General features: G+C 36.4%; 1 protein-coding gene across 1 annotated transcript; it reads left to right on the top strand.

The window, feature by feature from the left end:
- The first annotated feature begins 7,772 nt into the window (after nucleotides 1–7,772).
- On the top strand, nucleotides 7,773–15,529 carry LOC148871143 (alcohol-forming fatty acyl-CoA reductase-like). The gene is made up of 10 exons (XM_088972105.1): nucleotides 7,773–7,901; nucleotides 8,021–8,124; nucleotides 8,276–8,478; nucleotides 8,605–8,705; nucleotides 8,857–9,049; nucleotides 13,594–13,755; nucleotides 13,875–13,956; nucleotides 14,045–14,311; nucleotides 14,914–15,041; nucleotides 15,176–15,529. Exons 1-10 carry the CDS (start codon nucleotides 7,823–7,825, stop codon nucleotides 15,327–15,329), a joined length of 1,473 nt encoding a protein of 490 aa, XP_088828231.1. The 5' UTR covers nucleotides 7,773–7,822; the 3' UTR covers nucleotides 15,330–15,529.
- Nucleotides 15,530–15,656: the final 127 nt, after the last annotated feature.

Here is a 15,656-nt window from a genome sequence, read left to right as displayed (position 1 = left end):
TACAGGAAATTCAAGAACAAAAGCATACAATATTTAAATTACAAGTCTACAATACAAAAATAAATTCCATGGGTTCCTTCTCTCAGGGTGATTGCATTGTTCAAAGAGAAATTAGATCCTCTCTTACAATCAGACCAAGGATAAGAACAAGGAGACCAAGTGTGTGGAGGGTCTGCGTGTAAGGAGATAATGTTATTACTGCATCAATCGGAGTTCTCTTTATCCTCTTAGTTATTAATATCGAAGGAAGCTATGTTTTTGATCAATCAAAAGAATAAAGTGGAGAACAACCGTACCAAGCACTAGAAGTTAATGGTTGGCAGTATTCAAATCCAAAGGACTGGATTTCTGTTTCTCTTCGTCATCCAACAACGTACAAACTATATAATGCAGCTCAGGTTGTGAAACACTCCGAGAACTATTGAATTATCCCGTAGGTATGGTTAGCACAAGAAAACCACACGAACAGAGATAAGAAATGAAGGAAGCAGAGAAGAGTTTCCAACCGCCAACTCAACTAACCGTCACCTCATGCCAACTAATATAACAAACATAACTATCTAGCATCCCAATAGAATTTCCCGCCACTTTCTATGCTACATCAAATCCTCCCCCTCAAGAACCTTTGTCCTCAAAGGTTAAACCCAAGATACTTCTTGCAGAGGTCATAATAGAACTCCCAAGTGGCAGCTTTCGAAGGGTAATTCTGCCATTTGACCAGGACCTTTGTAGCAGCCACATTCCCTCGCCTGACCATATGACGATCAAGAATAGCTTCAGGGACTTTTGGGGCATCGGAAGGAACCATGAGAGGAGGCAAATCAGAAGCAACAACATTCGAATAACTCTTCTTCAGCTGGGATACATGAAACACATTATGAATCTGAACTTCAGTAGGCAACTCGAGTTTGTAGGCAACAACACCTATCTTGTCAACAATTTTATAGGGGCCATAATACTTGGGGCTGAGTTTATGATTCGAGCGATCAACAACGGTGCTTTGACAATATGGTTGCAACTTAAGGAATACCATATCCCCGATATTGAAGCACCTTTCACTCCGGCGTCGGTTTACCAACTGCACCATCCTATTTTGAGCTCTCTACAGATGAAATTTAAGAGATTTCATCATGTGCTCTCGCTGGTGGAGATTGCGACCAACCTCAACATTTTTAGACTCCCCTGGCAAATAAGGCAGATGAAGAGGAGGGGGCTGCCCGTATAAAATCTCATATGGAATCGTACCAGTAGAGGTATGGAAGGTGGTATTATACCACCACTTGGCAAGAGGAAGCTATTTACTCCATGAAGCTGGTTGATCATGACACATACAATGAAGATATGTTTCGAGACAGCGATTGACAACTTCCGGTTGGTTGTCCGTTTGAGGATGGTACGTAGAGGAATGGAGTAATTCAACACCTTGCAGTTTAAACAAATCAGTCCAAAATTCAGAGAGGAACATAGGATCCCTATCAGAGACAATGGTATCTGGCAACCCATGGAGCTTAAAGACCTCATTAAGATAAAGTTGAGCCACCTGCAGGGCTGTATATGGATGTCGTAAAGCCATAACGTGGGCAACTTTACTTAAGCAATCAACTACAACAAAAATAACATCATTCCCAAAAGAAGTAGGCAACCCCTCAATAAAGTCCATTGATATTGCAGACCAAACTTTATTAGGGATATGTAAGGTTTGCAGTAGACCAGGATAAGCTGAGGAATCATATTTGCAAGTTTGACATGTACTACAGGACCGGATGTATTGGTGAACATCCTTAGGCATTCCCCTCCAATAAAACAGTGACTTAATCCTCTGCAAAGTTGCTGCATGACCAGAATGACCTCCAAATGGTGAATCATGGATCTAGTTAAGAATAGACTGCTTAAGAGTAGCAAAAGAATCCATAACCAATTTCCCATTTCTGCGCAACTGACCATTACTCCAAGTATAATAAGGATGAGTTGTTGGATTTTGTTAAAGCTCAAAGATCAGTTTCTGTAAAGCTAAGTCAGTATTCCAAGCCTGTTGCAACTGTTGATACAAATTTGCATTCAGTGCACTCAAAGCCAATAACAGAAGTTCTGAAGATTGCAGCCTTGAAAGAGCATCCGCTACCTTATTTTCCTACCCCTTTTTGTATTGAATTTCAATGTCATAGCCCATTAGTTTTGCCATTATCTCCTGCTGTGCTGGAGTAGAAATCTTCTTATCCAACAAATACTTGATGCTTTTTTGATATGTCCTTATAATAAAATGTCTATTCAGTAAGTATGTACTCTAACTTTGGATTGCAAACAAGACAGCTAGCAACTCTCTTTCATATATTGATTTTTCTTGATGCAAAGGACTAATGGTGCGACTTATATAAGAAATAGGATGATTATCCTGTGTAAGAACTGCACCAATACCCACACCTGAAGCATCAGTCTCAATGACAAAAGTCTTGGAAAAATCAGGAAGAGCTAGAACTGGGGCAGAGCATAGAGCTTCCTTCAATTGATCAAAAGCCAATTGAGCCTATTCATTCCATGAGAATTGATCTTTCTTGAGAAGATCAGTGAGATGTTTAGTAATATGACCATAATGCTGCACAAACCTCCTATAATATCATGACAATCCCAAGAATCCCCTCAGTTGTTTCAGGTTAGTAGGTGGAGGCCAATTCTTGACTGCTGAAATTTTAGTAGGGTCAGTAGCAACCCCCTGGGAAGAAATAAAGTGCCCCAAGTACTCAACTCTAAAAGCAGCAAAGGAACATTTGCTTCTCTTAACATACAAAGAATGTAGTTGCAACAACTCAAAAACAACTTCCAAATGATGTAGATGAGTCTGCAATTCTGGACTATACACCAGAATATCATAAAAAAAATACTAAGACAAATCTTCTAAGATGTTGCTTAAAGACATGATTCATCAAATTCTGAAATGAAGATGGAGCATCTGTAAGGCCAAAGAGCATCACCAAAAATTCATAGTGCCCTTCATGTGTCTTAAAAGCTGTCTTGACTACATCCTCCTTATGCATTCGAAGTTGTTGGTAACCAGATCTTAAATCCAGTTTAATAAACACACTAGCACCAGATAGCTCATCCAAGAGATCATCCAAAAGAGGGATATGGAACTTATCCTTCACAGTTCTATTGTTTAATTCCCTGTAATCTATACAAAGACACCATGAACCATCTTTCTTTCCCACTAGAACAATATGGGAAGCATAAGGACTTACACTAGGTTGTATAATACTTTTCTCCAACATTTCATTCACCAACTTCTCCATAATGTTTTTATGTAAAGAAGGGTACCTATATGGCCTCTTATTGACAGAGAGAGCCCTAGGTTCAATTGGAATCTTGTGATCAAAGCCTTATCTATAAGGAGGCAAGCCCACAAGTTCTTCAAATACAGTAGACTACTTGTCCAAGAGCTTGCAGAAGACTGCATTATCCAGAGTAACAGAGAAAAGAGAAGCAGTAGCATCAACATCCTCTTCAACACTGCAGAGTTGCAACAAGGCTGATTGTCCTCTTTGCAGTAGTGATTTAGATATTCTTTTGCCATAAACTGCTCTTAGTTTATTAGTGGTAGCTCCTCTGACAACATGCTTCTTCCCCTCAACCTTAAATTCCATTCTCAACTATTGGAAATCCCAAACTATAGGCCCTAAAGTTGACAGCCACTGAATTCCCAAAACCACATCACAGAGTCCTAAAAGTAAGACCATGGAATCTGTTGCAAAAGTGGTGCCTTGTATCTACCAACTAAATCCTTTACAAACTGTTGTTGCATACACTTTATTACCATCAACAACTGATACAACCATTGGTTTAATAGTCTCCACTTTACACCCTAACTTCGTCACAACTTTCTCATCCACAAAGTTGTGTGTACTACCACTATCAATCAAGATTTGTAGAGGTCTTTTATTATGATACCCAGTCACCCTCGTAGTCTGAAAATGTGAGTTTCCTGTAATCACATTCACTGATATGCAAGGCTCAACAGGGGGTTCTTCTTCCTTACATTCTTCTGTAGTGCCATCTTCCTCCTCATCATCATTTAGTTCCACAACATATAGTTGGGCTCTCTTATGTTTCAATTGGTGCCCTGGTGTAAAGGGTTAATCACAGAACATACACAACCCTTTAGCTCTTCTATCAGCCATTTCCGCAGTTGAATACACCTTAGGTGGCTTGTCCAAGATAGGTGTTCCCTGAATCTTGAGAGGAACAAATGGTGATGGCTTAATAATACCTTGTTTAGATGTCTGATTATTACTCACAGCCTTTGGATACACACTCTTGATTTGAGAATACTTCGACTGCTTGTATTCTTGTGCAGATTCAAATAACTTTGCTAAGTTGGTAGCATGTTGAATAGTTGTGGGATGAAACATTCCCACATGCATATGTGTTTCACATTCTAACCATGTAATGAAGCAATTGACTTTATATTCTTCAATCAATTCCACCCTGGTCAAGATGTTCTCAAACTGCTCCATATATTCAACAACAAATCCTAATTGTTTAAGCGCCATTAATTCTGACATAGGATCATCAAAGGCAGGGCCAAACCTACTCGCAATGGCCTTAACATAATCCTCCCAATTCATGGGGTCATTAGTGAGTCTAGACTTCATCAAAGCGTGATGCCATTGCAACGGTTTACCTTCCAGATGAATCACTGCCAATTTGACTTTAGCAGCAAACAAAGTGCTATCCAAAGAGAAGAATTCGTCACATTTATAAAGCAAATCCTTTACACGGTCCTCATTGAATTTCGGGAAATCTACCTTTGTAAGCCTCATGGAGAAGGAGGAATCAGAGAAGGAATTACCATTTCCACCACTTCTTGGGTGTCCTCTCCCTAACCTTTCCCCGGTCTGCTCATACCTTGCTTGTTGTTTAACCAATGCCATTATCATATCCTTTATCCCAACGATGGATTGATCCAGCCGAGCATTAGTTTCATTCAACTTCTTTGTTAAAGATTCCTCCACTTCTTGAATGGTGGTTTGTTGTCGTGTCTCATCCGCTATTATCCAGAATCAGAACAGGCTCTGATACTAATGATGTAGCTCAGGTTGTGAAGCACTCTGAGAACTACTGAATTCTCTTGCAGGTATGGTTAGCACAAGAAAACCACACAAGCAGAGATAAGAAATGAAGGAAGCAGAGAAGAAGAAGGGAATGAGAGAATGCATGTGTATATTTTCTGTATTGATTTGACTCAATACAAGGGCTTTTTAAGAGCTCGTCCAACCGCTAGCTCATGCCAACTAATACAACGAACATAACTGTCTAGCATCCCAATAGAATTTCCCACCACTTTCTATGCTACATCACTATAAATCGTAGATAGGGTATGAACATACGGAGAGGAGAGAGGGCGAAAGACTAAGGATAAATCTTTTGTGCCTAAAAGGAAAATAGAAATTTACTTTTTAAAAAAGATTTATGGTTTTAAGTAATATGTAAATGAGGCATTAAGCTAATAAGTTAATTGGATTAATAGAGAGGAGAGTAGATTTAAGTTAATTGGAAGTCTGGATTGGAAGGGTTTTAGGTTGGAGAGAGAGAGAGGAGGGGGGGGGGGAGGGGGAGTAGGATTTTGGCCTTTTGAGTGAGGGAAAGGGAAACAAAAGAGATTTCGGGAAGAGGAAATAAAGCGTCATTTATTTGTAGGGATGGTAATTTTTACTCTATGCATGGGTATCTACCCATGTGATTTGGAATTTTACAACTTGTACAGTTAAAGATAGGATACGTTATTACACTAAAGCCATGAAGGTATATGAACTTATGTATTAGGTGGGAAGGTATATGAACTTATTTATTAGGTGCTGAATTTAATAACATTTTGAATTTTATGTAAAGGATAATTGATAGTTTATATATTTTTTATATGTCCTAATCAAATAGTTGGAAATTTTCATATTTATTCATGTTATTTTACTTGTTTATTGCTAACATATGTAGGGAGGGTAGGGTCAGGGAGGTTTTTGCATTTTCATGTGCGGATAGGGTTTTGATTCTAAAAATCTAACATCTCATGGGTACGGTCTAGAATTTATAAAACCCTTCTCATTGGCATCCCTATTTATTTGGACAACAATGAGGGGGGATTTGGCCCTCCAATGACATAATAGTGCATAGCATCTCAAAATAGTCAGTTGACACCTCAGCATCACGTAAATAAACCTTGGGAGTACCTCGAACACCTTGCAGCCGCCTTAACGAACCTTGGCAGACTGAACTGTGATCGACTTGGCAAAATGTCAAGTCGATGTAAGACACAACCTGCTTTCTCCGACTTGATGCAAATTCAACTAAGGACCTTCTTGTCGTGTTGAACGACCTCCTTTACAGGTGGAGTGTTGTTTTTGACTTCACCATCAAGCAGTTTGGTTTCTTCTTATTTAATTAAAGGAGACAGCTCCATTAAGTTACTTTCCATGAGATGGCAAATGAATAGATGTGTGCATAGAGGGTCAACAAAGCACTTTTTTATGGTTATATTTGAATTTAATCTCATTAGAGATTAAGTTTCAAGGGTGTTTGATTAATTAATTACATAGGAATGTAAACGGGGCAGGGACCATACTCCCTGATCCTCACTTTGAAAAGATTCCCATCCCAGACCTTAATCCCCACTAGTGTTAAAAAATTATCCTCCATCCTTAATCCTTGAAAATTTTCAATTAAAAGTTATTTGGAAAATATATTACCTAAAATATAGGAAATTTTTTAAATATAAATCCTTTAAATCTCCTCTGGGTTTTCTGAAAGGCCTTAAATCTCCCCTCAACTTTTGGTTTGTCCTTAAACCTCTCTTAACTTTGGGAATAGGACTTATAGACCCCTTCCGCTATTTTTAAGTGGATAAAGACATTAAATGTCTATTACGCTCATACTAATTCCTCACCCTTAAATTTCAACTTTACCCTTAAATTATTAATATGAGTAAATAAAATTTAGTATTTATTTTTTTTATGGCATAAACAAACCATTTTTGGGTAAAGAGAGGTTTAAGGTTCTTTTTAATTAGTTAAAGACCCAAGTGTATGTATTTTATTAATTAGTTTAAGAGTATTTCAGTCATTAATAATTTGATGATTTTAAATAAGGGAAAATCTAGCATTATAATAACATTGGCACTTGTTAGGTTTTTAAAGGTAGAGCAAAAAAGGCTTTATAAATTCCTTTTTACCCTTAAAGTAAAAAAAAAGGAAGGTGATTACTGATTATTACTGGAAATAAACTCTATTAATCCAAAGTTGGAAGAAGGCTAAGGTGGACTGCCAGATCGAATACATATCTACTTCATTATGAATCCACTGGATTGGCCGTTAAGATTCTTCCATGTAACTAAAACAGAGTGGATGTGGCAGATCCAAACCATCGGCCATGTAGGAGGCCCTCTATACATTGGCCAGATGTGCAGTCCTCCGGTCTAACACACCACACATGTATTAGTATTTTATCCGATGAAAAGATGCAGATAAAACAAATGTAGGTCCGTTCGAATTCTTAATAAGTTTTGCCTCGTGGAAAGTTCTGGGTTGCTTGAGGGAAATCACCGGATGACATCTTTTCCAATAGCGTTTATTCCAACGAAATGCGTACATTGCATTACACAGTTTCATGAGCATAGTGGTTCATGGTTGTGTAAATGGAAAAGAATTAAATAGCCGAATTGCATTAAACACTACTTTCCTGCACTCTGACATTAGAAACTTTTACATTATAAATACACGCAGAATTAGAAGAAGGTTGTCCAGCCATCAGATTGATCTTGTAGCTCTTTTCTCTTTTCCAAATGGAGTTGGTTGGTATTCTGGAGTCTCTTGAGAACAAGACTATCCTTGTCACTGGTGCTACTGGATTTGTAGCAAAGAGTACTCGATAATCTCCTTCACTCTCTTTCATTTCTGTCATAAAATGGTTTTTTTATGTTAATATTTCTCACTGGCCATCTGTTAGTTTAACAGCACTAGCTCTGCTTTATGGGATGCAGTTTTTGTGGAGAAAGTGCTTAGAGTTCAGCCTAATGTAAAGAAGCTGTATCTTCTTCTAAGAGCTCCCCATACCAAGTCAGCCATTCAAAGGCTGCATAATGAGGTAGACAGAAATTGTTCTCTCTCTCTCTCTCTCTCTCTCTTCTGTTTCCTTATTTGTCATGCGTAAAATGGTAGAGATAAAACTGAAAGGAGATTTGCTCTGCTTTAGTCTGCTTCATCTGCTAACAATATTTTTTTTGTTAATCTCATAGGTGTTAGGAAAAGAGGTGTTTAGGGTCCTAAGACAGAAACTTGGTTCTGGTTTTGATTCTTTCATGTCTGAGAAGGTGATTCCAGTGCCAGGCGATATCACTTGTAAGAGCTTGGGAGTAGAAGAAACTGATTTGAGGGATAAGATGTGGAGAGAAGTTGATATTGTTGTTAACATTGCTGCAACAGTCAACTTTGATGAAAGGTAACCATGGAAATAAAACAATTTGTATCATTTTGTATGCATTTGCACTGTACACATTTTTATTTGTACTCTTTCCAAACTGAACCCTGGATAATTTGAAGAATGAGATTCTTTCTTTGTGTGCAGATATGACGATTCATTGCATATCAACACCATGGGAGCAAAGCATGTTTTGGAATTTGCAAAGAAATGTTCTAAGTTGCAGATATTTGTTCATGTATCAACTGGTGAGTTCACAGATTTGCTTTATCCTTAGCTTGGTGTATGGGATAATAGCCAATCTTTCTACTCCCTCTCTCTCTCTCTCTACTAGAAATTAATTAACCGAGTTTCTTGGGTTGTTGATGGATTAACATGTGACATGCATGGTTATTTCAGCATATGTGGGTGGACAACAGGAAGGACTGATACTGGAGAAACCATATCAAATGGGCGAAACGCTCAATGGGACTTTGGGGCTAGACATCCAACAAGAGCTGAAGGTTGCGGAGGAAAGATTGAAAGAACTTCAGGCTGAAAAGATCACAATAAAAGAAGAGAGAATTGCCATGAAAGAACTTGGATTAAAAAGGTAAGAATTATTTCCAACCATGGCCTGTCTCTATGCTAAGATTAGGGGGTTGTTCTCTAGCTTTTAGACCTGCATCACCCAATGGAAGTTGGAAAGTTGGACCCAAGGCCCCAAGCATTTACTGTACTATACAATCGAGGATGAGATGTCCCTTTTCTAGTTTTATAGATGTTTCAATGCTGTTAATTAATAGATTATATCAGTATAGGAAAGTTGTGATTCAATATTTCAATTAGATGTTTCTAATGAATTACTACTGAGAGTTTTGGTAATGCAACCAAACACAAACAGTGTGGCTGTTTGGTTGAAGTGACCTTGAAGAAGTGAAGAGTGAAGAGATCCCTATTACATTGAAATCTGAAATCCCAAAAAATTCACTGACTCTTTATACCTAAAAAAGGTCCAGTAATGACTTTAAGAGTGTTGTACAGTAAGACAAGTAAAGACACGTGGGAGGCCTCACAACCTATCAGAGTTTGTGACTTTAATGACTTTAAGAGTGTTGGATAGTAAGACAAGTAAATCTAGTGGCAGCATACCAAAGAAATTAATAGGACATTTATATTTATATAAATATATTAAACTAAAATGTGTATATTAAAAATGAGGGAAATGAAATCTAACGCTCTCTCCTATCAATTTTTTCTTTTTTGCTTTTTTATTTTCTTTTAAATTATAAAAATGCCATTCTGTCAATTCTTTCATCTTTTTACAAGTTACAAGAATTTTATCTCTCTCCTACCATATCACTTTCTTTCTCCAATGGAGGGAGATCTCAACTCAATATGTCAGTTGCTAAGAAACCTATAATCAAAAGTAGTCGAATTTGTATTTCTGATCTCAAAGTCAAGTCTTTAATTTGAATAAATTGGAGCCTGGATGAAATAGGGCCCCATTGTGATGGTACGTATGTAAGAATTAATAACTATTAATATGGTAAGTATGTAATATAAAATTTGAAATAAAAATTAATAATTTTATAGTAGTATTTAAAATTTCATTTAATTCGAGGACAGAGGAATCAACTATAAGATCATCAAAGAAGATTGGGAAAAAAAGTACAAGAGAAACCAGGGCAAAACTAATTTCCCCTCCCTGAATTGTCAGTTGTCACTGATGGCCTGCTGCCTGCTCTGAGCATTAGATGCATACGGACTGTTTTCTACACCTTCCTCATTCACTGGGGTGCGTTTGCCATCTTGCATATGAACGTCCCCAAAACTTTATCACTCTCTCCTTTTTTTTTTTTTTAATGGGAGGAAACAGACCCTAGAAAAAGCTCTATCATTATCAGCGTAATCAGCTTGCCCCGTGATCTTCATTAGCTATCCATTGACCCAGAAACCACCATCTATTAAGGGCGTTTTTCAGTCAACTATTTGAATAGCTATTAATAACGAACACAAATACCATAAGTTGGAACATTGGATTCATGTGTTGTAAACCCATCAATCGGTCAAAAATTTTGTATTCCCATTGGAATACATCCAAACTTTCCAAAGTCATAATTTTGTATTCCCATTGGAATGATATTTTTCTTGATTTTGGGTAATTTTTTGAGATCTATGTGTCCTAAGATGCCCTAGGCACATTGTCCAGCTATTTTTGTGAAAAAACTCTTTCTTGGCTTTAAATTACATTTTTTAATATTATTTATAAATAAAAACTTAAAAACTGAATTAAAAACATAAATTAAATATAAAATAATACATATAACATATCTAAAAATAATAATTATACATTATTTATAGATAAAATATGTATTTATACAAATAGTCCAAATTAGCTGTCCATCATTCATTTCAAGTGCAGGTATGGGTCCTTAAAAATTGATATATATTTTATGATATACAGTGATACTTAAAAATCAATGTTTTAAAAACTGACATATACCTTGAGTACATAGATGATGATGTGGTATGACATGGCCTGACGTATTTGATTCAGACAGTTGAACCAGTGACCTGTGATCCACGAGGCAAAGCGATTCAACGTATATGTCAGTTTTTTAAACATTGATTTTTAAGTTCAACTGAATGTTGAATAATATGTATCAATTTTTAAGGTTTCATACCTGCACTTGATGGACAACTAATTTGGACTTCCCCAATTTTTCACAAATGTTTATAGGCTATTCATGTGAGTAGGAATGGCAACTGGGAAGGTTCACGGTAGGGATCATATTCCTTGTCCCTGTCTCCAATTCCCACTAGAGATAAAATTTTCCCTCCATCCTTGATCCCTGACTGGGATGAGTTCCCTGAGTGGACCCTATTCCTGAATTTGTTTAGATAACAGTATGTATTTCAAAAATAAATTTATTTAAATTAAATAAAAATTTAAATCAGAAATAAATTTTTAAATATATTTTGATATATATCTATATATATATATACACACACACATAATCAGGGTCAGGGCGGGGCGGGGCAGGGCGGGGCGGGGATCTCAATCCCCATCCCTAACCCAACCCCCATCGGATTAGGGAAGTCAGGTCCCCATTAGGAATGAGAAAAATTGCCATCCATACATGTGAGGTTTATCTCAGAAGGTAAGAAGCCGCTGCAGTTTAGCCCTCCCAATTGAATACATAGTCTGACTTTGTAATTTCTTTTGTATAATTATTATTTAATTAGTTTGTCACCAATCTGATGGTTAGTATTGTTTATTAGAGTTATAGTTGGTTTGATGGCTATTCAGACTCAAGGCAGCTTAGGTGGCACCCCAGTGTAGCACACCTCCAATATTTCCTACTTAAATTGTTTGAACGAAAGCAATTAGACTGTATTACTATTTGGTTTGAGAGAAAATAAGAGAGTAACAAAAACTTGGGAGAAAGTTTTTAACAAATCAAACCCAGTAGACAGTTCCTGTCCGGTCCATTTGACCTAGGAATCAAACCCAGAACGGCTCCTGAAAAAAGAAAATTAAACAAGGGCCAATGATGTCAGTTGGCATTTATTTCTCTTTGAGGAGACGTGGGTTCAAAGTTCCAAAGCATAGAAAGTGAGGCCTGCGTAAATTCTTTTACTCTAAAAATCAACCTTAGCTACTACGTGATTTTAGCCTTGTCTTTTATTTTTTTATTTTTTTTTATTTTACTCGGTGTTATAAAACATGAATGTCTTTATGGAAACCGATATACACATATTATGATTTATGGAACCCGATATTGAATAACCAACATATGTCTGATTTCAGTTTTTCAAACGAGAAATATATATCTATCTATATATATATATATATGCATCTAAAAAGTAAAAACATATTTTCTGTGTTTTTTTAAACCAGATGGTTTTGATTTAAAACTCCCAACAAGAAAAACAATTCATATTAAGAAACAGAATCATAGATATTGTGATTTAAAACTCCCAAAAGGAAGCTAAGAATAATATAATCTTGCTGATGTGAAAATTGTTTTTCTTTTAAGAAACAGAATCATAGATATTGGCAAACATCCCCTAACGAAACAGCAAGAAAACCTTGAGAACAAACCTGCCTTGACCCGCCCAGACTATACGCCGGCCTAAACTTAACCCAAGTTATTTTGGGTTTAGTTTGAATTGGTTTAGGTTCGTCAACACGAACTTTGACCTTAAATTGGGCGAGGCTTGGACCTAAGTCTAGGTTTCAATATTGGGCCAAAATTGGCCCAACCCACTCCATTATACCCGTAACAAAATTCATTCTAGCCCACCTTTATGGATGTGGTTGCCACATTCACTCTGATGCAATAGCTCTCAAATCTAACACAGTTGGGTTCAAATATTAAGGCATTGTCTAACTCATCTGATGAAGTATTCCATGTGCAAGGAGGCCCCACAACTTAATTTTATTAATTTTTACATTTTCTCTTTTAAACAATTCATCTTTACATAAAAGAATTTATGCTTAGTAAATGCTGTTTATATTTAGTGCAAAATTGAAACGATTATGACAGTCAGAAAACCTTTTTCTAGTTTTTATCTTTTATAATCATCATCGTCGTCTAAGTCTTATCTCAACTATATTAAGTCAGCTACTTAATTACATCTTATAATGTTCTGAAATTTTTGTTTCTGCTTAGGCTATGTTTGTTTTGAAGGAAAAACCTTGTATAGATTTCTCTACATTTTCTTTTCTTTTCCCTACCTTTTCCTATCTTGTATAGATTTTCCTGTTCCCTACCTTTTCCTTGAAACCAAATATGGCCTTGGTATCATCGATTGCTGAATTCATCATCATCATCATCCCAGCCTTGGGTTGGTTAGATGAAGCCCCTTTCATCATATTCCATTCTGTTCAGTGTTGTATCTATCATTAAATTATGAATGCTTAAATCATTTCTTATTACTTCTACCCATTTTTTTTTCAGTTTTCCTTTTATAACAAGTGCTCTAGATTTAAATGGATAGGTTAGTTGAATTTTGTTGTCTGATTATTCTCTGTTATTTTGCTTTTGTAAACTTATTAATACTTGTAAGGCAGTGCATGTTATGTTTAGCATGTATAAAGTGCATATGGGTTTTGTTGATGTTCATCTTTACTTTTTATTATCAAATTAGGGCAAGATTATATGGCTGGCCAAATACCTATGCCTTCACAAAGGCAATGGGAGAGATGCTTCTTGGGCACTACAGAGAAAACATTCCCCTTGTTATTATACGCCCAACCATCATAACAAGCACTTACAATGAACCATTTTCAGGTTGGATTGAAGGGGTCAGGTAATTGCATAAGTTCGCTCTCTCTCTCTCTCTCTCTCTTTTCAAAATTATTTACTTTCACTGCTAAAGCAAACTGGTTTCTCATCACATTTCCTTTTCATCATTTTGATCAATTACAGAACCATTGATAGTCTGATACTGGGTTATGGCAAGGGGAGGCTAACTGGTTTTCCTGGTGATCCTAAGTTGATCATGGATGTGGTGAGTTAACTCATCATCTCTATACATCATTCAACCATGTACATACAGTAAGAAATACTTTTGATATTAAAGTTGGAAGCAATGACAGATTCCTGGAGATATGGTGGTGAATTCCATTATTGTGGCCATGGTAGCTCATCTCAATCACTCATCTGAGTTCATCTACCATGTGGGGTCTTCCGTGAGACATCCCGCCCAATTCGCCATGCTTCGAGAGACTGCTTACCGTTACTTCTCTGTGAATCCATGCATGGATTCATATGAGAAGCCTGTCAAGGTTGGGAGGATCGAAATGTTTAACAATATGGATGACTTCCGCAGATACATGGCTATACGTTACTTGATCCCTTTAAAGGTTAGTTTTACACACCATATTGGTGCAGGTTGACTGGATTAGCTGAACGTGATGGCTGTAATAACTCCGGCGACAGCCACGTACACTTTTATGGCTGACATGGGGTGTTATTATTGATAATGCAGCCCCTAGTACAGTCTATAAATGTGTTTTCTTTCTTTTCTTTTTCTTTGATTTATGGGGAGGGGTCCATAAAATGGAAACCTTTTTCTTGATAGTAACAAAACAAGGATTTTCAGAAAAGATGAAAAGTTCTTGTTAGTGGAATTTATTAGTGAACTTGTTTCTAATGTTCTTTTATTAAATTACTTCACTTGTTTATATAAAATCTAAAAATAAGTGACTTTCTTAGTTTCCTTTTCTCCCATTGTCTTCACAAACCTTTTTTATGAGCAATAAGCTTGCTAAATGGGTTAATTACCTAATGAAGCATTAAATTTGGAAGTCTTTGAAACACAACTTAGAGCATGATGATGGGTCTTGCAACTCATGTAATTGAATTTTTATCACCCTAACTTCAAATTTAAGGGCATTCCAAATTTAAGGGGAATCCATAAGTACTAGCTCTTCTAATTTTGTTGATCTTCTGACTACTTTTTTAGGTCTTGCAACTGTTGAATATGGCATTTTGTCAATATTTCAAAGGCATATATGGAGATCTCAAACGAAAGATCAACTTTGTAATGCGTTTGGTGGAGCTTTACGAACCATACTTATACTTTAAAGGAGTGTATGTATCTTTATATCTTTTTTCTGGTGCTTGTGAGTGAAGCCAACTTATTCTTGATAAGTAGAACAATAGTTGATTTATTAACAAAAGTCTGTAGATGTTTAACTGATTTTAAGCTTAATTTTGACATGTAGCTTTGATGACTTGAATACTGAAATGTTACGTAAAGCAGCCCTGGTGAACTATGTTGACGCGAGTATGTTTCAGTTCGACCCCAAGTGCATCAATTGGGAGAACTACTTCATGAATATTCACTTTCCTGGTCTTGTAAAATACGTTTTCAAATGAAACTGAAAATGAAAAGAATGGCGTTTCACAGATGTCTAGTTGAAATAATCAATAATATCTTCATCTGCAATCCCTATTCTTTTTATTGGTATATGCATATTTTTTCTTTTCTTTTTTATGTATCGCTTATTTGGATAATATATTTAGTAATATATGCTTTTGGACCTTTTATTGGCATAATAAAAATTTGAGTTCAATTATATATATATCTCATCTAGCTAGGTTTGCATGTTGTAAAAAAGCCAAAATCCAGTGGAACTGATGTGGGAGTTACGACCAATCTCATTGGCCAGCTTGATTTCACACTTGCTGCATCCTGTGTAGCTC

Source organism: Nelumbo lutea, chromosome 2 (assembly GCF_056320005.1).
Source record: "Nelumbo lutea isolate HS-2025 chromosome 2, American lotus-T2T, whole genome shotgun sequence".
Taxonomy (NCBI): Eukaryota; Viridiplantae; Streptophyta; class Magnoliopsida; order Proteales; family Nelumbonaceae; genus Nelumbo; species Nelumbo lutea.
The sequence above is the reverse complement of the archived record's forward strand: the minus strand, read 5'-3'. Positions and strand labels throughout refer to the sequence as shown.

Excerpts from the sequence above, each read along its gene's own strand:
- LOC148871143 (XM_088972105.1), top strand. The coding sequence starts at position 7,823 with ATGGAGTTGGTTGGTATTCTGGAGTCTCTTGAGAACAAGACTATCCTT. Across the intron at positions 8,706-8,856 it reads ATTTGTTCATGTATCAACTG|CATATGTGGGTGGACAACAG; the intron begins GTGAGTTCACAG and ends TGGTTATTTCAG. Across the intron at positions 13,756-13,874 it reads GGTTGGATTGAAGGGGTCAG|AACCATTGATAGTCTGATAC; the intron begins GTAATTGCATAA and ends GATCAATTACAG.